Consider the following 26,913-nt stretch of genomic DNA (forward strand, 5'->3'; position numbering starts at 1 on the left):
GCCTCTGATCGGAGTTGTTAAAAAAGACATGGGTTGCTGATGGAAAAAAAAATCAAGTCAAAAAGTACAGAAAATAATGCCAGAAACACTCATGGATAAAAAAATCAGAAATAAAAAAAAAATACTTGGATATTTTTGCTTCAGATTTTTTTTTTTTTTTTTTTTTTTTTTTTAGTGAGAGAGCTTTCCTAAAAGTTCAAGTCCCTTTTGGTCCCCTCCATCCGCAGAAGTAACCTCTGTTGTGAATTTGCTGTTTCTCATTCCCATGCCTGTCATTATATTTTATTTAGTTGTGGGTATTCATGAGCAATATATAGTATGACTTTTTGTGTTTTAAAGATACAGGTAAATATTATCGTACTGCTACCTGTAATTCTGCCTGGAGCTCTCCCCTTCAACAGAATCTATCCATGTTTCGATGCATCCGGATGTACTTAATTCATTTCAATAGTTGTTTGGTGTTCCGTCTTATGAGTACCTGGTCATTTATTATTCTGTTCTCCCATTGATGAAAACATTTAGATTGTTTCCATTTTTTTTTTCTTCCACAAACTATGTACCAATGAACATTTTTATACATTTCTCTTGGGGGAACGTGTGCAAGATTTCTTTCAGAAATGTATCTAGAAGTGGCGGTGTTGGCTCACGAGTGTGCTTCCCTTCCTTTTTACTGGTTATTGCTAAATCCCTCCCTGGAGTGGTTGCACCAATGTACACTCCAGTCTGCCATGATTATGAGTGTTTCCCCACACCCTCACCAGTGCTTGGTCAGACTTCTGATTTTTGCCAATCGAATGGTTGTAAAGTGGCATCTAAATATTTGGCATTTCCTCCTGTGAGGGTTGAAGGTCTTTTCATCCGTTTATTAGCCAGTCTCCTTTTCTCTTCTCTGACTTGCCTATTATATTTTTGGCCTATCTCTCCATGGGTTTATCTTTTTCTTAAAAGTTTGGTTAGTTCTTTTTACATTCTGGATACCAAAAATTTGTGTTATATACAAAATTTTCTTATGGTCTGTGGCTTGTCTTTTTACTTCATTTATGAATTACATTGTAGAACACAAGTTTTGAATTTTCATCTATTTAGATTTATTAACCTTTTATGAGTTGTGCTTTTTGTAGCTTGTCTAGGAAATTGTTTCCCAACTCAAGATCATAGAGATATTTCTTCTAATACTTTTTTTTAAAGAAGTGTGTGTGTGTGTGTGTGTGAGAGAGAGAGAGAGAGAGAGAGAGAGAGAGAGAGAGAGAGAGAGGGAGGGAGGGAGGGAGGGAGGGAGAGAAAGAGAGAGACTGTGAATGTTTGAATGTTTTAACATTTTAGGTCTTTAATTCATCTATAATCTATTTTTATAATTGCGTCAAGTGTGGGAATCTGCTTCTTCCCCCCCCGCCCCGTATTGATGACCAGTTGTCCCACTATTACTGGAGGGGTGCAACCTTTTCCGATGATTTATAGTGACACTTAAAACAAATATTTTAACTTGCCGTTCACACTTGGGTCTGCTTGGGGGTTCTCAGTTGTGTTCTGTTGCTCTTATTTGTCTGTCTCTGTGTTGGTGCCTCAAGTGTTGATATCTAGGAGTGCAAGCGCTTTTTCCATGTTCATTTTTTCCCTAGAAATTTCCTGGATTTGGAAGTTTATTTTTCCGTATGGATTTTGGAATCAGTTCATCTAGTTAAAAAAATCCTGTTGAGATTTTGATAGCGATCACATTGAATCTGTAGACTGAGCTATAGTCTATATCATTGTCTAAGCTCCGTGAGGGCAGGGAGTCTGGTCTGTCTTGTTCACCTCTGTGTCCTCAGCACTCAGTAGGGCCCAGCACATAGTAGGTGCTTCATAAATATTAACTGAATGACTGTTCAACATGGCATACCTCTCTATTGATTCAGGTCTCTTTTATGTCCTTCAAAAATATTTTGTAATTTTCAGTAAAGGAGCTTTTATTTTTGTTAGATTTTTTTAAGGTACCCTATAATTTTTGTAACTACTGTTACTACTTTTTTATCTTTTCATGTATTTTAATTAGTTACTCATGTTGTTTGGAGATATTAATTTTCAAATATTGATTTTATATTTAGCAATACTGTTCAATTTTCACTTTAGTCCTAATAGTTTGTAGACTATCTTGGATCTTCTATATAGTCAATGCTGATTTGAAGTTCATCTGATCTCTCACCCCAGCCTACCTAATATGTTCTCTGTTTAAGTTCTGGACAAGGAGAGATCCCCAAATTGGACAGTGGGGAGAGTAGGAGGAAGAGGAGGAAGAAAGACCAGCAGATCAGATAGGTTATAAACTGAATGATTAGCTTTACAGTAAGCTAACGTTGGCCTAATACTGTATGATTTACATTCACTACTCCTGTTAGGTGGGACATAGCAATTCTGATAAAGTTTGCTTTGTATCATCTGTCTTAGTGTAAAATGATGAAGTTTTAGGAAACTGAGGGAAAAAAAATGAAGCTGAGGCCCAGAGACTTGAAATAACTTGCTCAGGGTCGCAAAACTAGTGGCAGAATTACAGAATGCAGTTAGCTCTGCCTCTGAAATCTTTTTTTTTTTTTTTTTTTTTGCGGTACGCGGGCCTCTCACTGCTGTGGCTTCTCCCGTTGCGGAGCACAGGCTCCGGACACGCAGGCTCAGTGTCCATGGCTCACGGGCCCAGCCGCTCCGCGGCATGTGGGATCTTCCCGGACCAGGGCACGAACCCGTGTCCCTGCATCGGCAGGCGGACTCTCAACCACTGCACCACCAGGGAAGCCCTGCCTCTGAAATTTTAAGTTAAATATTTCGCTCTCTGACCACAACCCTCTCTCATTTTAGCTCTTTCACTCATTTATGTCTATTTTGATCTGTTTCACCCGCTTCTCAGGATCCATGACTTTAAACATTCTCCTATCACCAGTACCCTCACCTTGTCGTGCCTCCTCACTGTGCTTCAGAACCCCAGCCAGTCCATCATCAGTATCATCCTCTGTTTCCATGGATGCACCACTAGGGATCCCGCACACACTGCCATGGGGTTTGGGACCATGTCAAATTCCTGGCCTTCTCCCTGCGGCTGGGCCCTCTCACCGCCCAGCAAATCTAGCCTGTTCCCCCTCCCACTCCAAACTTTGGACGCTTTTTGCAAGACTTTACCTGTCATTCTCAGAAAACGATCGGACTTGTACTTTCCAGAGGAAACAGGGACCCCTGGACAGGAACTCCCTGAGCTCCTGCCTTGCCTCCTGGGAACTCATCCACAGTGGTTCCACTTTTGTTTCCTCCCATGTCAGCACACCTCACACGTTTCCACACATCTCAGAGAGAAGCTGTGTTCTTTCTGTCCTTGTGGTCCCTTTCCTCCTGCCTCGGAACCTTCGTTAACTCCACTCCCTCTTACACCTCCAACATCTCCCTCTTCTGGATTTCTTCTCCCACCTTAAAAAAGAGCACAACACAGAACTCTAATTTGAGTCCTCTTTCAGTCACCCCATCCTTCAATGAAAGCTTTAAAGCTTTTCTGTTTTCACCATCTTCACTACACCCTCTAGAATTCAAGATGGCTTGAATTCTAGAGACTTAGACCTCCTTTGGATTCTGCTTTCATTCCATGGCAGGTTGGTAACCAAGTCCCGTTATCTGGGCCTCCCAGACAGCTTGGAAGTCCATCCTGACCTCTTCATCCCTCCTGTTCTTGTCTGAGTGCTCATTATGCCTTAAAAGGGCTAGTGCTGTAGCTTCCTGACTAATGTTCCTTCCTTCATACTTGCCACCTTCAATCCCACCCAGTCTGCATGCTGCACCCAGAGCCATCTTTTCAAATGCATATACCTATGTGTCTGTGGCACGCTGAAGCTTAAATCTCGTATGTCTTTCTCTTTGTTGCAGGATGAAGTCCAAACCCTTTTGCATGTGATTACAAGGCCTTCCATGATCTGACCCCTGGAACCTTTCTAACCCTCCCTCTTATTCCACCAGCTCTGTGCTCTAGACATAGCAAACCACTTCTCCTTTCTGGAACACATCATGATTTCAGGCCTTTGTACGTGCTGTTTTCTTTTTTGGGGGATGCCCTACTTCTACCCCCCATTCCTTTTTTTTTTTTTTTTGTGGTACGCAGGCCTCTCACTGTTGTGGCCTCTCCCGTTGCGGAGCACAGGCTCCGGATGCGCAGGCCCAGCGGCCACGGCTCACGGGCCCAGCCGCTCCGCGGCATGTGGGATCTTCCCGGACCAGGGCAGAAACCCGCACCCCCCGCATCAGCAGGCGGACTCTCAACCACTGCGCCACCAGGGAAGCCCCCCCCCCCCGTTCCTTTTTTACCTGTTGTATTCCCTGTGGTCAGCATATCCATATATCTATCCATCATCCACCCACCCATCCATTATCCATCCATCCATCCATCCGTCCAACCAACCAACACGTATTAACAGAGCAGCTGCTATATGCCAGGACTGCTGCTCTTCTTACCTCACCAACCCTGCCCATACCCTCCATCCCCAGAAGAACTATCATTTCTTCCTTATGATATGATCCTCACCTCTCTGAACACTCACAGGAATCCGTTCTGTGCTCTTTGTTTGCATCATGTTCCCCTCCTATTGCTGGTGAGCTCCTCAGGGGTTGGAGCATGTCTTCACTCACTTTGCAGCCTGAGCTCCAGCACAGAGCCTGACAGTCATGTCTGCTGACTGAGGAGTTCCAGTTTCTCAAACCCTGTCAATTTCTAGTGGTGACTGATGCAGGGACAGAGATGATGGCCTTTTGAAGGAAGACCTGGTAGTTGTGGGGTTTTTTTTCCTGAAGGGAAGTGGATCTAATCCGAGTCTGAGGTGCGACTGTCTCGTCTGGGGAGAGCCTCATGGTCCAGCAGGTCTCCCTGCAGCTCCTCTTCTCCTTTCTCCCCTCACTGTCATGCAGGAGTGGAGGGGACATTGAGGTTGGAACAAGTGAAAGGATGCCGTAAACTTCCATAGAGAGATTGCAAGTGACCTCCAGGATTGGTAAATGTGGATGGTTAAATATGCCTTTGGTGCAGGTTTTATCTCATCCTTTTTTGAGGCAGGTAAGTGGAGGGGAGAGGAGCAGAGGCTTTGAGATCTTGGAGGAGACGGATTCTAAGAGCGGTGACACGAATGTGGCATTAGTATTTGGAGACACATGATTTGGAGCTAAAGGGTTCAATAATTTTGTATTCCTGAGATGTGAACTATAAACTTATAGTAGAAGCTGTAAAAACTTATTGTGAGAATCACAAAGATGAGTCCACTTTCAATGCGAAATAATAAAATGTGGGAAAGGAGACTTAAGACTGATAGGAGGGCAAACTAAAGAAGCAGCAAGGCCTTGGTGCTGCGATAACATGCGGCTGCTTGAAAAGATGCTGGAGTTTGACCCACACTGCGGTGTGTTAGAAACGTGCTCTTTTCTAATAACAGGAAGAACACGCAGTGTGGAAATAAGAGTTTTGGCCATTGAAACAAACATTTTAATAGTCCTGTTTGAGAGTAAAATTTCTTGTGCAAGTATCAGAAGGGTAATGAATGACTTCTTTTGCATAACCACTTGGTAGACGTTTATTTCATTGCTGCTGGGGACTTCCACCAGAGGTAGAGGACACATGGAGCTTAGGATGGCAAACAGCCATCAGCTGGGGCTCCAAAAATGTGTAGGGCAGTTAGATTGAGGCTTATTATGACCAGAATATCAGTGACTCTTTATTAATATTTATGAACTCTTTCAACAGTAGTAGTTGTGCACACCTAGGACCAAGCACAGGGGACCCAGTGGGTAGCAGGGGAACAAGAGCCTCCCTCCTGGAGCTACCGTTTCTCCAGAGTAGCTCCAGTCAGGGCATGGGCTCCAGCCTCTTGGGAGCCTGTGCTGATTTGAAGTTGAAGTGTCCACTTCACCTTGACCCTGGTTTCACTTCCCTTTCCAGAGGTGCTTTCTTGATAATTTGGTGAAAACATAATCAGGTAGAACAGTAGCATTGCCCTTCACTTACCTTCATGGACCTGGGTCAAGTTCCTGTTTATCCTGGAATCTCTAGTCCAAGTTAAATATTTCCTCTTGGCCTTTTATAAAAACAAGGAATCTCTGAGATTTTACCCCCACCCCCAATCATCTGTTCCATAGGCTGAATTTTAACAATCTCTTGTTTTCTTTTCAGAAGGTAAGAGGGGCATCTGGTGGAGCTTTACCCAAAAGGAGGAATTCCAAGATTTTTTTAGGTAATGTAAATAGTTATCAATAGTGTGCCTGGATTTTCTGTGTGTGTGTATGTGTGTGCATGTGCATGTTTGATTTGGAATAATAGGTTGTTTGTTGCTCTACAATTTAAGGATGAGAGGAACCAATTTAACTCGAGATGATCTGTCTCCCCTTTACGTTTACCTGGTGGTGAAGAATGTTTACGGCACTCTTGTTGGGTTAGTGATTTGAAGCAATTATGCTGATAGTGACTGGAGAGAAATTGTGATTCTGTTTCTGGCCTCCTTTTTCACTGCCTTTAAAGAAGAGATAGTTTTTCTTTTTTTAATTAGCCAACCTACAGACTTTATTTGTATTTCACTATTTTTTTCTACTAATGAAATACTATTTCACTATTTTTTTGTTCTTCCAGGATCCCATGTTGTATTTGGTTGTCATGTTTCCTTAATCCTGTCTAATCTGTGATAGCTCCTCAGACTTTTTTTGTCTTTAATAATTGTGACACTTTTGAACAGTGCTGGCCAGTTGTTTTGCGGACTGTACCTCAATTTGGGTTTATCATGTTACTTCATGATAAGCCTGAGGAAGTATATTTTTGGCAAGAATACCACACAGGTATTGGGCCCTTCTCAGGGCCTGATATCAGGGGGCACATGAAGCTGAGCTGTCTTCACACTGGAGATGTTAACCTTGATTGCTTGGTCAGGTAGTGTCTGCTGGGTTTCTCCACTATGAGATTACAGTATAATTAATAAATATTTTGGGAGTGATACTTGGAGACTGTACTAATACTTGTTTTTCCTTAAAGTTTTGCCTACTAATTTTATCATCCATTAGTGGATCTTGCCTGTAACAGTGATCACTGTGGTGTTTGCTTAATAGTGCTTTTCTGTTTCCCTCATTCAGAAGAGCCAGTTTTGCTCGTGCAAATACATACGGACTTCTATATCATGTACTCATGATCGTATTTCTTTTTTTATTTAATTAATTTTTATCGCCATATAGTTGCTCTACAATATTGTGTTAGTTTCTACTGTACAGCAAAGTGATCATATTTCATATTAAACTTCTGATATGGTTTTCCCAGGAGAAAAAGTGGTTTGATAATTTTTGACCAAGCAAGTTTATATTGCTAAATGCCTAGGATTATTGTTTGGAAGGAATTTCAAAATTGTTTGCATATTGTAATTTCATTTGATAAAGAAAACTTATACACATATATACATATTTGTGTATGTATGTGTATGTGTATCTATATGTGTGTATATCTGTATGTACGTACATATACGTATATGTATGTGTATATATGTGTATGTGTGTACACACATACTCACATACATATATAACTGAGAGTCTAGTAGAGTCTGACAAAATGTACACCAAATTATTAATAGTAACTCTTTCCTGGTGGTAAAATTGAGGTGATTTTAGTTTTCTTTTTTTGCTTATCTGTATTTAAATTCTTTTTCTGTAATAAAAAGACACATTAATTATTTGACAATCAAAGCCATTGGAAACAGTCTTGGAGCTGAGTTTCCTTCCCACTTGGTTTCTCTGTTACCCGGCACTGGGCCCACCCTTGCTGTCTTTGCTTCTGATTTTCAGCCCATGGTTTTCTTTGTGAGGCTTATCTGCAGTTGGTTTTTCCACACAGGCCAGTCTTTCCCACTGCTTGTCATGACTTTGGACCACAACCCAGATTAACCAACTAGACTCAGAGCAGCTTAGAATGAGCCAGAAAGCTGAAATGATTGAGTGCATTCTGATGTTTTGGTTATAAGCCTTCGGCTCCCTTCCACACTAGAGATAATTGATTTCTTCTGAATTAAATGACATTCACTCTTAAATTAGCATGGCATTCTTGAATGTGGAAATAATTGAATATTTTGACCTACATTGTTATTTTTCATTATTTTCTTTGGTTGAATAAAGAAGTTAGCTGACCTATTATCCTTTAACCTTTGTGTCTTTTTTTAAAAAATAAATTAGCTGCTTTTCTTTTCTTTTTTAATTAATTAATTTTTTGGCTGCATTAGGTCTCTGTTGCTGCCCTCGGGCTTTCTCTATTTGCGGAGAGTGGGGGCTACTCTTTGTTGCGGTGCGTGGGCTTCTCAATGTGGAGGCTTCTCTTGTTGCGGAGCATGGGCTCTAGGCGCACAGGCTTCAGTATTTGTGGCACGCGGGCTCAGTAGTTGTGGCTTGCGGGCTCTAGAGAGCAGGCTCAGTAGTTGCTCCACGGCATGTGGGATCTTCCCAGACCAGGGAGTCAAACCCATGTCCCCTGCATTGGCAGGTGGATTCTTAACCACTGCGCCACCAGGGAAGTCCCTAACCTTTGTGTGTTTTACTCAAAAGACCCTGCAGTTTGATTTCTCTAGTGATCATACTGGTGGTAGCAGATATTGTCAAGTAATTGTTTTAAAAATTAATCCAAAGGTAAGCACTGAGGTTTTGTGCTTCATACTGTGTGGACCCCTCCATTGCTTCCTGGGAGAACTAGCCCACCCTTTCATTTCAGTTGGACTTTTTCTATAGGCTGCTGTCTGTGTTCTCTCAACATTTCATGTCTTAGAAAGCTGCAGGATCTGCCTAAAACTCACAGCCCAGCAAAAATGTTCTATTTGGACTGTACCACTTTTTAAAAAGTTTAAATTTGAATGCCATTGGCACTCTGGGGCTTGTCCTAGGCCCCAGTTCTCTCTATTGTTTTATACTCAGATGCATCACTAACTTATATTAGTAAGGATTAAGTTTTGCAAGCTCTGATTTATACCCCCTTGTAGCTCCCAGTAGCAGGCACTTTTCTCTTGCCACACTGATCACAGCTCTGTTTTCAAGGTGGTGTGGCCTGTAAATTAATTTCAGTGAAGGGCTGTATTAGAACTACCCTGATTTATGTAATTGGAAATGTAAAATATTGGTGAATTTTAATAAGGTAGATGTTTATTTCTCTCATTTCATATAGAGGATGTTGGGAAGCAACAAATCCAGGCTGATGTGATGGCCTCATGTTCATCAGGATCTAAGTTCTTCCCATATTTCTACTTCACCTTCTATCCTGTCCTGTAATTTCTAACCTTATGGTCACTTCATGGTCCAAAAATGGCTACTGGGACTCCAGCCATCACATCCCTATTCTGGAAGGCAGGGAAGACAAAGGGGAAAGGACCAAAAAAAAAATCTAATCTCCCAGGGGATTCAACTTCTTTTTGTCAGCCTTCTCATAGAATCCCATGCAACACTTCAGTTTACGCTTCTCTGGTCATAACTTGGTCACATGACTATGCCGTGTGCTGCACAGGAGGCTGGAAAGTAAAGTCTCTTAACTGAATAAAGTGTGTTACTAAGGAGGAAAGGGAGAATGAATGCTGGGAGGCAGCTAGTAGCCTCTGCCACAGTTTCCTTCCCTAAAAGGGACATTGGGTTATCTTTTCATGAAGAGGAGGAGAACTCTCTTGTAGCCTCTTTGTTTCTTTGACTACAAAGTACCTTTTCATTGCTATTGAGATGTAGTTTTGATGACCCTTTATCCCCTTCACAAAACACATGCAGATGACTAATGCTTTTTCCTGGATAGAAGCTTTTTATCCCCTTTTACCTAATGACTTTGTGACTAATTCCTTTCCATTGGTTCAACAGTGATATTGAAACCATTGAATCATTTAGTTATGACCTTCAGTATTGATTTTATAAGGGAAACTGAGGCCATTAGCTGGTGCTGAATTGCTTACTCAAGTCTCCTGAGTCTCATTCTGCCCCGGCATTCAAGGCACTCGTCCTCCTGATTACTTTGATAGTCATCTAAGTGAAACCCCAGTTAAGGGATCCTTCCCTCAGGTCTAGCTTTTGCTGGTAATGTTTTTTAGAATCAACAATGACAATTCTTGGTAATTTTTGAATCATAGAAATTTTATGCTTCTTTTAGGATTTAGGATTTTAAAAATATTCTTTGAATACATAGCACATGGACAAAGCTTAAAATTGAAAAGTTATAAGAGCTTCCATAATGAAAAGTAAGTTTTTTTCTCTCCCTTCCCTGTCTCCCAGCCACTTAGTTACTCTGCCCAGAGACAAATAATATTTTCTGCTTGTACATCCTTATATATGTTGCGTGTTCTTCCAGCAATAGTCTAGACATATACCATGCTTTTAGACTTTTTTCCTGTAGGCCATGGGGAGCCATTAACACTTTGGTTCCCAAAACTGTGTCCTGAGGCACTCCAGGTTGCCTCAACTAACTCACGGTAACTCACAGGATATTTTAACTCTTCAAGGGAACACAGTGATGCTTGAACATTGCATGAGAGATTAGCTTGATGTAGTCTCGCTACTAGGGTATCCTATACTCCTTTCAGTGACTTCATCTCTTTGTGAAGCTATTTTTTTTAGTGGTTTCTGTGGTAAAAGGCTAGTACTATGAAAATAAATGTGGAATGGGAAATAAGGGAGGCAGCGTCTAGTCTGATTCAAAGAGTAGTTCTGCAGTGCCTCACAGTTATACACGTCCCTTGTAAGGAATTACAGTTATTTAAGAGTGAAATAAAACATGCATTTCCTTTCAATTTATGTGTATTATCTTTTCAAATGGTTCCTAACTTATTAGAACATAAATACGTAATAAGTTGTTTGGACCGAACTACTAAATAAAAAGAACTATCAGGCATTTCTTTTGGTTTAGGACCAATTCTTGGTATTGTGCAAGAATTGCCTGGATGCTAAAGGGTGCTGTGAACTGGGAAATTGTGGGTAGCTCTGCAATAATGTTTTTAAGCTAGAAAGGGACACTATTAGGCTGTCTTTGACAAAGATAAGTTACAGCGATATGAAAGATTGTGAATTTTGGGAGTAGGCTGATAGAAAAGTTACTGTTTTATGAGATGGAAGGAGAGACGGGGGAATGGAAGGGAGTCCGGGATCTTCAAAGAAATACCCCAGGACTTGTGATGTGATTCTGGTCTAATCTCGTATATTCTGTACACTAAAGCTACAAATGTGTGTAGTTGTGTAAAGACTAATAAATTTAATTAAAAATACCATATCTTTGGTACGTCATAAAAGTGTTAAGTGTAAATTGATGACTAATAAGGACCTGCTGTATAAAAAAATAAATAAAATAAAATTCAAAAAAAAGTGTTAAATGTTCACATTTTTATTGACTCCCCTACCGGCCCCCCCAACTTTCACAGACAGGAGTAAATGACTCAGTTCTTTCATGTCTGAAGACTGGGATGTCAAAGAGCTACTGCTAAACCTCAGAGAGCTTACATTCCACATTTTCGTCTTTAGCCTTGGTATTCATACTTGATAAAGAACAGGTTGAAAACAGAACATCTGTGGAAAGTTCCAGGAATGGGCCTGTTCAGAAAACTCATCTGCGCCTATAATGACCAGAAGTTTCAAGTAAACTCTATTTTGCTGTTTCCATCTGAAGTAGGTCATTAAGAACAGGGTCTGTGCTCAAGGAGCTGCCTCCGTACCTTCTCGTGAGGGTGAGCGGTTGGTCAGATTTCACAGCACTGGTGCAGCAGACTGCTCACCTCCAGCACACGAATTAATACCAATTCAGTCAGGCCGAGAGCACTCTGAGCTGGGCTTCACTGCCCTAGTTTGATTTAGGGATCCTTTCCTCCGCTGTGCTGCTTCAGAGTTACTTCTTGGAATGGCTGTGGTCCCAGCCACTTCTCTCAAGTATCTGAGCAGATCAGTAAGTAGAGTTAAAGAAGAGGTATTTAAAAAAAATTTTTTTTATCTTTGGAAAAGGTCCCGTCCAGGTTCTGCCAGTTAATAGTTCCCGTGGAAAGTAGCTGCTGGGAGAGGTTGGGGGGTGCTCGTTCTGCTGGTCCCTAGGCTACGGTTACTCTGTAGTTTCCGCAACTAGATGTTTTGGGGTGGTGAGACTCTAATTAGAGAAATTTGGAAATTGTAGATTTACATTTAGGATTGTGGGGTCATATATATGCAGGAGAAACCTTAGCTTTGTCCCTTAGATTCAGAGTGTAGGTTACCTCTGCTGACTTTTCCCTAAATTGGATTAAGGTTTTTGGGAAAGATCATGGTCCCCTTCCATCCCAGTGAATTAAGAATAAAAATAAAAGTGAACTATACGTGTAAGGAAGCCCAAGAAAGCTCTGCCTTTTTGCATGACAGTAAAGTCTTGCTTTTTTAAACACACATCAGTTACCAATTAAAAAAAACCAAAACCTATAACAGCCCTTTGGGTGCTCTTGCTTTGCTGTTGTCCTTAAACACGCTGGTATTCTTAACTTCCTAGTCTCCTTTCCCAGATGTTTACTGAGTGTGTGGTGTGTGTTGGGCATTGTGCGGGGTCTAGGGATTTAGAAGGTGAATAAGACCCACTTCCTGCGCTTAGAGCTTACAGTCTAGAAGCATTTGAAGTTCATATCTTCTCCACACTCAGATCACATAGAAGATCCCCCATGATATCCTGGTCCTCCTGAAACTGACCTCAGGATTGCTTTGGAGCTGGGCAACCAAAGGGAAGGGAGGGCACTTGTGCTTTTGTTAGTTGTCAGGAGCATAGAGAAGAGATGACAGTGATGGCGAGGGTGGTGGTAGGGGTGATGGCAGCTATCTGTGGAGCCCCTAACACCTACCAGATCTTAACTAGACCTTAAAACCTTATCTTCTTTAATCCTCTCAACAATCTTAGGGGGTAGATAATATTATCCATAGCCTACTTATGAGGAAAATGAACTTGGAAAGAACTTGCCCAGGCTTCCGTAGCTGGTCAATGTCAGGGTGGGATTGTTTTTTTTTTGGCCTTAGTTTATCATTGTTTTTGGCCAGGTAAGATTTTTTTTTTTTTTTTTGCGGTACGCGGGCCTCTCACTGTTGTGGCCTCTCCCGTTGCGGAGCACAGGCTCCGGACATGCAGGCTCAGCGGCCATGGCTTACAGGCCCAGCCGCTCCGCGGCATGTGGGATCTTCCCGGACCGGGGCACGAACCCGTGTCCCCTGCATCGGCAGGCGGACTCTCAACCACTGTGCCACCAGGGAAGCCCTGGCCAGGTAAGATTTGAATTAGCATTAAGTGCAGATGTTTTCTCTGGAAAAAAGACATTTAGATAATGTGTTATATGAGCTGACTGTGTACACAAAACCAAACGATTTATACTGTGGTTACTTAAAATCATTATACACAATATAATAAAGAAAAATTTAAGAATAAAGTTCATCCATTCATTCTTTTCTTTTTCTTTGGGCCGTGCTCTGCTGCTTGTGGGATCTTAGTTCCCTGACTAGGGATTGAACCCGCGCCCTTGGCAGTGAAAGCGTGGAGTCCTAACCATTGGACCGCCACGGAATTCCCCATTCATTATTTTCATTTGTTCAGATTTCCTTCGAATTTTTGTCTATGAACATTACTACAAAGTTGTCTTTTCAGTGAAGGTGAATTTTGTATTTTTAGCATTAACATGGCATAAACATTTCCATGTTTCTACATAGTCTAAAAAAATATCATTTAAGTAATATTCTAGTGGGTTCAACACCATTCCTTTTTTTTTTAAATATTTGGCTGCGCCGGGTCTTAGTTGCGGCATGCAGGGTTTTTAGTTGTGGCATTCAAGCTCTTGGTTGTGGCATGTGGGATCTAGTTCCCTGACCAGGGATCAAACCTGTGCCCCCTGCATTGGGAGTGTGGAGTCTTAGACACTGGACCACCAGGGAAGTCCCAACATCATTCTCATTGAACACTTAGGTTATAATTTTTTAAAATGATGGGTATTGGGGCATTCAGATTTTTATAACATAGAATGTCTGTCTTTGAGTCGTTTTCTTTAAATAAATGCCTTTAGTTACTTCTTAAACTTTTAGACTCTTCTTTAACATTGCTTTTTGTCAAAATAACCTCTTATGGCTATCTAACAATGTTGTTTATTTTGGCATTTCTGATTCTTATTATTTAGAGTCCTTTATCAAAATGTGTAGGCTGCATTTTAGCTGTATCTCATTTTCCACTTAAAACTGCTCTCCCTTTGAGAATTTAAGAGCGGAACTGTACATAAAAAGATGCCAGGTTGAGGCATACAACAAGGTAGTAACAGAATCTAGATCCTTTGGTTCTCATCTGGCTGCTTCATCGCTTCATCTAGTAAAATAACTTTCTCCTGTTTATAGAGCCCATATTCGTGTGCCTGTTTGTGTGTGGGTTTGTGTGTGTGTGTGTGTGTGTGTGTGTGTGAGTAGAAGATGGCTCGAGAGCTGTTTGTCACCATAGTTCCAAATGTCTAAATATACAAACATGATCTGGGATTCTGGTATCCATGTGAATGCAAGGCTGAAATGTCCATGTAAATATTGTGACCGGACATTTCGTTGAACCTTTGCCTAACCTTTCCCAGAGATGAGCCAAGTAAAGAGGTGATGACTTGATAGATAACAGGCCAGACTTTCTTATTGAAAATTCTCCACCGCCTGAGGACAACAGGACCACTTATATTATGGGGTTTCCCCCTCTGGCTTACTAGGCAGTATTTCCACAACTCTTAGCAGGGAGGGAGAGGATGGGGGAGATAGAGACAGAGGGAGGGACATTGAGATTTTATTTTAAAATAATTGTTACCATTTATTAACAACCTGTTATGTGCCAGGTCTCTTGTTTACAATTTCTTATTTATTCTTCATATAAACTGTGTGAGATAAGTGTTATCTCCATTCTACAAATGAGGCCTGTGACTTGCCCAAAGAAACATTAAACTTTGGACCCGGAGTTGAACCTAGGTTTGTCTATTCTCAAACCCGTGTACTTTCTTCTGTTGTGTTGTAAGAAACATTCCAACCCATTCTTGTGAAATCAGGAGTCAGGTACTCGACAAATCATAATGACCAGCCTATTCCTTTAAACATCTCTAAGAATTGAACATCTAGCACAAATGTCTATTTTAACTGTAAAGCTTTATGATATGACTTAGTCTTCTTTATACATCTGTCCCTTGAAGATAAGTGTGTATAACTTAGGAAGGATGGAAAGGCCTCCTCTTCCTGGCTTGGGGCAGATGGATAGCTGAATTGTAAATGCCGTGCCCTTGGTTTGTCAGCCCTGTGGATATCTGGCTTTCCCAGTGAGTGCTGCCTTGGTGTGGAATATTCTTTCTTCACTTCGTGTTCTTTGTTTTTGTTTTCTCCTCAGATCTAGATACTGATGACGATTTAAATAGCGACGATTTTGAATATGAAGATGAAGCCAAACTTGTTATATTCCCAGACCACTATGAAATAGCACTACCAAATATTGAGGAGTTACCAGCCCTGGTCAGTGAGTGTGCACGGCTGCTAGCTAGATGCGTGTGACTCTCTGTGTCAGGTGTGTGTGCGCGTGTGCAGTGTGTGTGTGCTGGGCGGTGGGGAGGGCGGGGTGAATGAGAGTGGAGGGGAGGAAGGAGTAGGAACAGAAGCAAATCGCTTCTCCTCCGTGAAGAGGGCCTCGCAGGTTCTCTTTCAGTGACACTGGGCCGTATACCCTCCGCTGCCTGTTACTTCCAGTGCTGTTTGGGCTTCACTGCTCACTGGCCGGCCTGCTCCAGGTGGGCTGGCTTCTTTCCACCTGTGAATCACAGTCTGGTGCTTAGATTTTCAAATTGTGCCCCCGAGATGTGCAGGGACTGCTGGAGAGGGGTTGCCTTCTGATCAGGGACGCCTAAAATTTTTATCTCTTCTGCATGTTGGCCTTCCATGTAAAATTTTGTTTGGGAAACATAAAAGAATTCCACCGAGAAACAACAGCAACATGATTATGAAAATAACCCAATATGTACAAATCACAGGTCTCCAGGAGCTCTGTGATAATGTGTTCCTTTGAGGATGAAGACTGCTTTCTAGGTTTTAGAATTTAGCTTTAGTGGTGAGTTCTTTTCCCTTTCCTTCCCTTCTTTTTTGTGGAGCAACTTCTATCTTCCTGAACAACTTAAAGCTGGTGGCGGTGGTGTAAGGAAGTCAGTCTCCATTTTACTTTGATTCTCGAATCCTGTGGGGACCCAGACCATTTTCCTGCTCTTCCCTCATTTCCTGTATTGTCTCCGCCGCTCCATCCTTTCCTATGTTCCGTTTCCTTTCCTTTCCTCTTTTCTACTCGGTTGCATCCTGACTTCACAGAGCCTGGCTGCAGATAGCAGAGTTAGACATTCCAGTTCATTTTTTCCCTTCCTCAAGCTTTGCTAGAACCAAAGCCAGGTCTTTAGGTCCCTGATTCTTTCAGATGCTGTGTGACTCTGTCTACAGTCCCCTGCTCATGTGCCCCTGCCAAGAGGGGACGTTTGTGCTTGGGATTCCCATGTCATTAGGGGCCAGCTTGCCACCATTCAGCCTCTTTTGCCTCAGATTCTACTTTATACCTAAACATAAGACCATAGAAGTGAAAAATTTGTGTATTAAGCTATCGTAGCTCTTTCCTCTAATTATTTGATATAGCATATCTTTTTTAGTACCAAATGCATACGTTTTAGCAATGTGTACAGAATTAAATTACCTCCGCTTTCTCCAATTCCCTGTGTCACTCAAGTGGCTGTGATCAAGGACAAAATATATGATGGACAAAATGGTCTTACCCCGTGCCATTACTTGATAGTATATACTAAAGCTTATATCTGTATACAACGGACAGTTCTCACTGCCCTTGTTTAATATAACTCTTGAGTCTGCTGTCAAAAAAGAAGAAGCACATTGTGAATGAATGTCATGAGAAATGATTTTTCTCTCACTCCCTCATGAAGAAAAAGTCGTTACGTGAGAAAAGTTAATGAGAGCCTTTAAGTACTTTTCATTATTCTTATATTTAGAATATAATCCTAAGTGTGAACAGTTTTATAGAAAAGTGAAGTGTCACAGAAATCCATATCCAGCAATATATATTATAATTTTTAATAGAGTCTTTTAGAATTAAGAAATACTTTAGGAATTAAAAAAAAGAGAGAATTGTTTGGAAGTTGAGGCGGGGAGATAGAAGGAAAAGCCTGATTTATCTGATGGTAACTGGTAAGATGTATCTATATAAAAGATGCTAGTTACTATAATTTCTTTTCATGCTTTTGCTACATTTTTGGTGTTTGATAATTCTTTTTCAGCTTTTAAATAACAAAAATTATTGAACTCACCCAACCAGGTGACTCTTCGTCATCTCTTGAGTTTCTCAGCACAAAAAAAAGAAATCAGTTTCAAATAGGTACTCTGTAGATTCTACCAGAAAGTTAAACTACCTCTTAGTGTTACAGGGGTCACAGAGACATAGTGTTTGGGACTCAGTAGAGATCTTACAGCCTGAAATCTAATGCCTCATTTTAGAGTCAGGAACTCAAGCCTTGGTGTGCTTGTAATTGGTTAGCAACTAGCTCCCTGGGGGCAAAGCCCTGCATTGTAATGTTTGCTGATTTCCATGGTGTAAATACTCCCATTTCAGGCTAACATGTCACCTAATGCAGTGGTGGGAAGAGATGTATAGTAGGACATCCTCACATAGAGTTATCACCGTTTGCATAACATGGATGTAAGTGACCTCAAGAGCATATAGATTAGTTATTAAGATAGAGTAACACAACTAGGGAGTGAAGAGTTTTGAATATTTGTTACCTTTTAAAAATATACTTAATTGTGAGCTAATAGAATTTAATTTTTAATAATGGCTGTGTTTAACAACCCTCTTGCAGAATTTCTTAAAATTTAACAAGTCTGTAAGCCAGTTTGAGCCAATTCCACAACACCCCTGTACTTGAGATAATTCACAGTATAATTCTAGGATAATGGATCCTGACCTTCATCTGTGATCCATAAAAAGGGCCTCTAAGTGATTTTAGACGGTATTCTGAAAACACTAGGTCAGTGTTTTATAACGTCCTAGATGATTAAGGAAATTTTGTTGAGTGTCACCAGAAGGATATTCAAAGAAAAGAGAGAATATTATATTCTTATTATTATCACTGTGCATTGCAAACTAGAACACTTAAAAAAGACCTAATAGGGTGGAGAAGATTCAGAGGAGGAAAGGGAAGGGATCGAGGTAGTCAGTGAAACAACAAAGAGGTTGTAACAGACCAGACTGAAAAGATTAGGATGTGTAGCCAGAAGTGCTAAGGCAGCATGGCCCAAACCCATAAAATCAGGAAGGGGCTCATGGTGAACTCAGCCTTGTTTTCTAGGGGCATTACTGGAAGGGCATGGGAGATGAATTTTGATAATTGAAAGGAAAAGCTACTTATATAACATTTCTTGTGGGAGATGAATGGGAATATTTTTAAAAAGGTTTAGAGAAGGGTAAGATAGGGGAAGGGGGAATTAAGAGGTACAAACTACTAGGTATAAAATAAATAAAATACAAGGATATAATGTACAGCACAGAGAATATAACCAATATTTTATAATAACTCTAAATGGAGTATAAGCTATAAAAATATCAGGTTACTATGTTGTATACCTGAAACTAATATAACATTGTAAATCAAGTAAAAAACTTCTATCAAATAAACACCTCCCCCCGCCAAAAAAAAGAGGTTTAAATATATTTATGAATGCCTGATTGCCTGATCTGTAATGGAGTATAAGCTTTTTGAGGGCAGGGACCTTTTCCTTTTCCTGACTGTGTGTAGCCCAGTGTAGTCAATTGGTAGTGTTTAGTATAACCTTGGAGAGTTTTAAGCTGGAGGAGGATGGGATCTAATGTTCACAGCAGATCACTGGCTACCAGGCAGAGAAGAGGAAGCAAGAGTGGGAGAAAGGAGATGGTAAGGAGGCTGCTGTGTGGCCATTCAGGTGAGCTGGGACGATGGCTGTACAAGGATGGGTATGGCCGAAATCAAGAAGAGGTAGACTGCAAATAGATTTTGGATGTAGGACTGATAGGAATTGCTCAGGGCCTGGGTGGGGGTGGGAGTGGGATGGCAGCTGAGGGAACTTCCTCCATTGTCTCTATTTTTCTTTTTTCCATGTAGCTTATTTTATTTTATTGGAGTATAGTTGCTTTACAATGTTCTGTTAGTTTCTGCTGTACAGCAAAGTGAATCAGTTATATGTGTATATGTATCCACTCTTTTTTAGATTTCCTTCCCATTTAGGTCACCACAGAGTATGTCTCCTAATCCATTCTGGGGTCCGTTGTCAGTGCTACCCAGAGGAAAATATTCTGTATGAAGTTCAGCTAACTGTACAGGATGCTAGTGATGTAGAATACAGATTTTTGTTAAAAATTGTTTTTCAGACAGTTCAATGGCTTTTATTATATTCAGAGTTGGGCATCCGTCACAACTATCTCATTTCCCTCTAGTCTCTGGCTATCACTAATGTACTTTGTGTCTCTGTGGATTTGCCTTTTCTGGACATTCCATACAAAAGGAATCATACAATACATGGTTCTTTGTGGGTGGCTTTTTTTTTACTTAGCATATATTTTCAAGATCCATCCATGTTGTAGCATGTATCACTACTTCATTCCTTTTTATTGCTGAATAACATTTCATTGTATCAAAGTACAATACTTTATCCATTTATCATTAATGGGCATTTGGGTCATTTCTACTTTTGGCTGTTATAAATAATGCTTCTATGAACATTTATTTATACGTTTTTGCGTGGGTACGTATTTCTATTTATCTCGGGTGTATACCTAGGATTGGGATTGCTGGGTCATATGGTAACTCTGTTTCACCATTTGAGGACCTGCCAAATTATTTTCCAAAGTGGCTGCACCATTTTACATTCTCATCAGAATATGTTTTTAAAGAGAGTTAGAAATAGCTTATAGCATTAAGCAAGTAGCGAATGTGGCGAGAGGCATATATCCAGAATCAGTGGGGTTTGGGAGAAAGCAGAGAGTCCGCCCTCTCCCGTAGTCAGTTGGTGCCAAGCCAGACATCACAGATTTGCTCATGATGTGGGCTGATCTGACACAGAAACATCCAGGCATGTCCCCATCCAGTGTCACATTTGCACTAGATTAAGAAATGGAGCCATGCCGCTTGCATTTCATTCAGGTGCCCTTGACCACGTATCATTCATTGTGTGATGAGTGGAGGATATTGGTTGTCTGGGTGTATATTTGTTAAGAGTAAAACACACCACTTGGGTAAATCCTAGGCATACCTGTTGCTAATTTCACCCTTGTAAATTGTTCACCTTATACTTTTCACTCCACTTGCTAAGAGGTAGCAAGTGTTAAATCTGACTCTTATGCTTGGGTTTACAAACTGAATTTGGTTCTTTGCTATCTTGTGCCATTATTACTATTGCAAACTCCAGGCCAGGATAAAACCTAGTTAGACCCAGGGAGAATGTGCTGGAGTCAGGAAACTAGCATCTTGCTCTCGTGGTAACTGAGCTATTTGAGTTTTCTTGAATTAAGCTGTATTTATTAATAAACTTTAAAATTCATTTTATAGAAGTTGCTATTCTCTCAAGCTGTTTTAATATATCACATCTGTATTTGTCTTACAGGTAACAATTGCTTGTGATGCAGTTCTCAGCTCAAAATCTCCATACAGAAAGCAGGACCCAGATACGTGGGAAAATGAATTACCAGTGTCCAAATATGCAAATAACCTCACCCAGTTAGACAACGGAGTCAGGATTCCTCCAAGGTGAGGGTCAGACAGCAAAATGGAACTTTCCCCCCCAAAACGGGCCAAAGGAATATTTATATTTCTACCTCTTCACTGAAATAGCAATTATATATTTTCTTATCAGATGCCTTTTACTAAAAATAAGCTTGGAAAAAAAAATAAGCTTGGGACTTCCCTGGTGACACAGTGGTTAAGAATCCGCCTGCCAACGCAGGGGTCACAGGTTTGAGCCCTGGTCCGGGAAGATCCCACATGCCGCGGAGCAACTAAGCTCGTGCACCACAGCTACTGAGCGTGTGCTCTAGAGCCCTCGAGCCACAACTACTGAAGCCCGCGTGCCTAGAGCCCGTGCTCCGCAACAAGAAAAGCCACCGCGATGAGAAGCCCACGCACCGCAACGAAGAGTAGCCCCTGCTTGCTGCAACTAGAGGAAGTCTGCACACAGCAATGAAGACCTAACACAGCCAAAAATAAATAATTATTTATTTATTTAAAAAATTAATTAATTAAAAAAAGCTCAAAACTTCTCTCTAGAATTATCTCTACCTTTGTAGTAGACGCTGACCATGGCCAGCCCCTGCCCTGGAGCCCATCCCCACCCTAAGGTCTCCGGTTGTGAGCACCTGCAGCTCCTCGCTTGAGGGCTTTCTCTGCCTGCCCGAGCCAGGTAGGCCAGTGCACCGGACAGTCAGAAACGCTGCAGAGACGTGCTCCCTCCTGTGCTCCTGGAACAGCCCTCAGCCAGTGACTGTGGAGTGGAGGGATGAGCACCCTAGGTCCCTACGCTCAGGTGGGGTAACTGTCTCCTGGAGTTCCCCAGCTGGACTGAGCCCCAGTGGCCTATGGGGTCATCTGCTTGTTCACAGTCCCTGCACTGGCTTCCTGCCCTTTCAGTCTGTCTTCCCTCACTCCCCTAGGGTGCTTCCTGGGATCGCCTCCCAAATGAGCTGTTTGCATTCAAAACTTTGTCTCAGAGTCTGCTTCTGGGGCACCCAACTTACAAAGACGGACAATAGTCTTTGGTTGTCGCATTTTGGCTGGAATGCTCTTTAGGCTCCTTTTGCACCTCCTGTAGTCAGATGCCAGTGTGTTTCCAGAGGCAGGTGCTGGAGGGAAAGAGCAGGTAGATTAGGAATGTGTCCCTTCTGGTTGAACCCTGACTGTACTGCATTCCTGTTCTGTGTGGTCTTAGGGAAGGCATGGTTCCTCGGGGCTTTTTCTCCCTTTGATAGTGGGGATGGTAATAATGCTGAAGAGTGTATATTAGAATTAAATGATAATACTTCTGTAAAGCTCCTGGCACATACCTGACATTCGACCTTCAGTTAAGTTGTTTTCCTTTCTACTTAATTTAGATTGTCAGTGTAGTAGAGTTTTGTTTAAACCAGTCTTACTGCTTGTGGCTAATGCTTTGGAACTTCAGATGTTTATACACATGGGATCTTTAATGTTTTAAGCTTACTCGGGCTCCACAGTCTCTCATGTAAGGAATTTTAAGGAAATGACCTTTCCTCCTACCCTCAGGTTCTGTGTCTTTTCTAAAGTAAAAGAAACATCTCGAAGGAGCTGGGAGGAGCTGGCCCCCACTGGGGAGGCAGGCAGGTTACTGAGTGGCCCTGCTGCTCTGGAATGGATCTCTGTTAGTCCGCTGACGGTCTCCTGTGACTGCCCCAACTGCACCCAGCTTGAGACACTCCATTTTCTTAGATGTTAATTTTCTAATCACGCCTTGTACTCTGGCTGTGCTAACTGCTGTCTGATGATTTCACAGTGGTTGGAAGTGTGCCAGGTGTGACCTGCGAGAAAACCTCTGGTTGAATCTGACCGACGGCTCTGTGCTGTGTGGGAAATGGTTCTTTGACAGCTCCGGGGGCAACGGGCATGCGCTGGAGCATTACAGAGACCTGGGCTACCCTCTAGCTGTGAAACTGGGAACCATCACTCCTGACGGGGCAGGTGAGTGTGCCTTTACCAACTTGGGAACTTACAGTGGCTCCCTCTTAGATTTAACCAGTGCCTTAATCTCTGGGGTTGGAGGGCATAAGCTCTGGACTCAGCCCAGGTTCGAATCCTCATTCTGCCTCTTGTTAGCTGTGAGGGGTGAGTTTTCAGATCCTTCTAAGCCTCAGGTTCCTCATCTTGAGGATAATCACAGTACCTCCCTCATAGGTTTGTTAAGATGCATAAGCATTTAGCCCAGTGCACACCGTAAGGTCATGATAAAAGTTTGCTGCTTTTGTTAGTATCTTTCTGAATATCTCTTGGCTAAGAGGACAGAAGCAGGAACCCGGACTTGTGAAGTGAATGTGCATAATCAAACCCACCATTAGAATAGTAGGGGGAAGGCCTAGAGTTCACTATGGGGATTAGTATCATTTTAGGTACAAATGGATTCATTATGGAGAAGATGGGTTTTAAAGATACTGTGTGTTCAGAACCCCTGACATCAGCAGGCAGTGACGGTGTCCAGTGCAGCAAAGGGTTAGAAGTGGTTCCTGCTTGTACTATCAGCTTCAGAACTGGTCTTCTTCGTGCTCTCACACTGTATGTTAGCTTTTGGCTATGTTTATACAGTTAATTCCTTCTATCATTTGGTGAGGGAAAAGAGAAGTTACATCAGGGTTAATAATGAGAAACTTAAATACTGAGCAGTGGCCATAAGAGCCCATCATCTCAGCATCACTGAAAACACTTAGGAAGCACAGACCTGCACTCACACCCAGGTCAGTTTCTCCATCTGTCCAGGTTTTAATCTTTATTTCTTCTTTACTTTAAGGTAAGATGATTTTTTTAGGAAAAATATAAAGACATTTGGCTTTTCTTCTCGGCTATCTTTCTCTGACTGAATCAGCCAGCCTCAAAGTTATTTAGTGAGGATGTTTTCACTGAATGTGGTACACTCTTTGTCAGCCACGCCCTCTCCATCTAACTGGTTTCATTTATCTGTTTTATAATTGAGGGCTGGCAGTTACGTCATGTCTAGATTCTTTTGATTCACCTTTTGGGTAAACTTCCAAAGTTTAGTGGACTTCTTTTAACTCATTAGAGAAAAGTAGCTGCAAGAGTCTCAGGTGCTGGTGCCAGACATTTTCCCCTCAAATAAATAAACTGCTACACAACCCAGGTTGAGCCTTCCAGGATCTGAAGAGGAAATTCAGGACATGCAGTTGGATTCAGGGTTACAGCAAAGTGCTTACAGGTCTTTGCTCTGTTGAATAACTGCTGTATATGGTAACCATCATTGTTCTTGTAGGGCCTATAGAGAGAAAGAAGAGTTTGTAATGTAGGCATTCTATTGGGTACAATTGCAAGGGGAGGATAATTCAGATGTTTCCACTTTTAGTGCTATCTTATGCAGAGCCTTTTTTTTTGTAGTGCGCGGGCTTCTCACTGTTGTGGCCTCTCCGGTTGCGGAGCACAGGCTCTGGATGCGCAGGCTCAGCGGCCATGGCTCACGGGCCCAGCCGCTCCGCGGCATGTGGGATCTTCCTGGACTGGGGCATGAACCCGTGTCCCCTGCATTGGCAGGCGGACTCTCAACCACTGCGCCACCAGGGAAGCCCCCTTTTTTAAAAATTGGAGTACAGTTGATTTACATACAGTGTTGTGTTAGTTTCAGGTATACAGCAAAATGATTCAGTTATACATATGTATATTCTTTTTCAGATCCTCTTCTATTATAGGTTATTACAAGATATTGAATATAGTTCCCTGTGCTATATAGTAGGTCCTTGTTGTTTATCGATTTTATATATAGTAGTGTGTATCTGTTAATCCCAAGCTTCTAAATTATCCCCCTTCCTATTTTCCCTTTGGTAACCATAAGTTTGTTTTCTATGTCTATGAGTCTGTTTCTGTTTTGTAAATAAGTTCATTTGTACCATCTTTTTAGATTCCTCCTACAAGTGATGTCATATGATATTTGTCTTTCTCTGTCTGACTTACTTCACATAGTATGATAATCTCTAGGTCCATCCATGTTACTGCAAATGGCAATATTTTATTCTTTTTCATGGCTGAGTAATATTATGTAGTGTTTTGATAAGACCAGTTATTAGAAGTCCAGCTCTCAGAACATCCTGTTCAAGACAACAATTATTTGTATATGGGGATTTGATCTAAAATTTTGCTTGAGCTATGTCTTTTTCATCTTTAAGTTCCAAATAAAATCTTATGCATGTAGGCATGGATACTTTGATTAAATGAACCAGCTGGTCTATAAGTACTTAAATAATTATATTCTATTTAAATGTATGCTAGTAGTAAAGGCAAGGATTAATTCTATTCTCTATGCATATATTTTTTAAAAAAATATTTATTTATTTATTTTTGGCTGTGTCGGGTCTTACTTGTGGCATGCGGGATCTTTCATCGTGGTGCGTGGGCTTCTCTCTAGTTGTGGCGCACAGGCTCCAGAGCGCACGGGCTCAGTAGTTCTGGTGCATGGGCTCAGTAGTTGTGGCTCGTGGGCTCAGTAGTTGTGGTGCACAAATTACTCTTCATGTAATTGAGAGTATTTGAATAAATACTCTTTTTTCAACCATAGAAAGCATAAAACATTGGCAAAAGCAATGTAGAATGTGCACCTGTGATGAGGGTTCTTAAACTCGCTTAGCTGAGGCAATGTTCACTTTTTTTTTAATGATTATTTTTTAAAAAATTATTGTTTTTTATTTTTTTGGCTGTGTTGGGTCTTTGTTGCTGTGCATGGGCTTTCTCTAGTTGTGGCGAGTGGGAGCTACTCTTCGTTGCGGTATGCGGCTTCTCATTGTGGTGGCTTCTTTTGTTGCGGAGCATGGGCTCTAGGCTTACGGGCTTCAGTAGTTGCAGTGCATGGGCTCAGTAGTTATGGCTCATGGGATTAGTTGCTGCACGGCATGTGGGATCTTCCCAGACCAGGACTCGAACCTGTGTCCCCTGCATTGGCAGGTGGATTCTTAACCACTGCTCCACCAGGGAAGCCCATGTTCACTTTTTGACAATAGATCAGGATTTGATTCTGGCTTATCTTGTGCAGAGTTGGTTTTAATGTAAATAATTATTTTCAGTCTAATTATCATTACATATTAGTTTATGGGATGCATCAATTCTATTTTCATTTCTTTTAAATCTGTTTAATTGATTGCTAGTTGTAGCTTATTGTTTATTTAAAAAGCCAAATAAGTTAATGAAAACATGTGTAAAGTTTCTATAAATGTCTGATGATGGGCCTTGTGGATGTTGAGGCCCAGGAGGGTAGGGTGCCCTCTGTGTGGGGGTGGGGTGGCCCTCTCCTGATGACGGTACCACTGGTGAGGGTCCATCTTCCATACTTGCTAGGCTCACTGAGGCTAATTCAACTCACAAGAGACAAAGTGTTCAAGTCGGGATGTTTAGTATTTAGTTTCTAGTGAGAACCACAACCACCTGTAAGTGGGATGTTTATGTCAACTCGACCAGTATGTTCCCTCCCTGTGGGAAGCTGAATTATATTTAGAATATTGCTTAGTGAACATGGAATCCAAACAGGTTGTGAACTCAGATGTTTAATGGTTGTGTGATCCAGTCGTCCTGGTTTCCTTCTCTCCAGTAAGGACATACCTGCTCAGTGAGAAACTCCTACTCATCTTGAGGTCTCAGCCTAGAATTAGTTCTTCCAGGAAGCCTTGATCCCTCCAGGCTAGGCCATTGTGGTGGCTGGGTAATAAAAGTGGGCCCCATATCGAATTCCACTCTGGGTTCCATGGGTACAGCAGCAAACAAAAAAAGAAACAGATCACCATACAAGCAAACAAAACGCTTTCCTCTGTGGGAGGAGACATTCGTTTGGCAGAGCAAGGTTGAGGTTCTTGGTGGGAAAGGAATGAAGAGGGTTGGAGGCAAGAGAAGGTGTGTTTTTCTTTCATCATAGACATTAGTTTACCTGAGAAGAATCCTCAAAGCCTTGGTGACTACAGGAGAGTCTTCCTGTAATGCCCATGGCAGCAGTGAAATTGCCTATCCCACTGGCCCCTGCACCAGCTCAGCAGCATCTGAAGGTGATTTTTTTTTTTTCTGTTTTCCATCCTTTATTGAAAGGTCCCACATCCTCAGGGACCCCAGGCAAACCAGATGCCAGACAGGTCCCCCCAATATAGCAGGAGGCCTGAAAGGGGAGAGGAATGACTTA

General features: G+C 41.7%; 1 protein-coding gene across 3 annotated transcripts in view; it reads left to right on the forward strand.

The window, feature by feature from the left end:
- The window catches only part of USP13 (ubiquitin specific peptidase 13), a 121,605-nt gene that overhangs the window by 24,143 nt on the left and 70,549 nt on the right, over positions 1–26,913 (forward strand). For all 3 annotated transcript variants that reach the window (XR_010943574.1, XM_067738127.1, XM_067738126.1), the window contains exons 3-6: positions 6,164–6,224; positions 15,356–15,477; positions 20,641–20,783; positions 22,537–22,721. Coding sequence is in view for 2 of the 3 variants with exons in the window: in XM_067738127.1 (XP_067594228.1) it covers positions 6,164–6,224; positions 15,356–15,477; positions 20,641–20,783; positions 22,537–22,721 (511 nt within the window). In the remaining variant the exon portion in view is untranslated. The remainder of the gene's footprint in view (positions 1–6,163; positions 6,225–15,355; positions 15,478–20,640; positions 20,784–22,536; positions 22,722–26,913) is intronic.

The sequence above is a fragment of the Pseudorca crassidens genome, chromosome 5 (assembly GCF_039906515.1).
Source record: "Pseudorca crassidens isolate mPseCra1 chromosome 5, mPseCra1.hap1, whole genome shotgun sequence".
NCBI classification, from domain to species: domain Eukaryota; kingdom Metazoa; phylum Chordata; class Mammalia; order Artiodactyla; family Delphinidae; genus Pseudorca; species Pseudorca crassidens.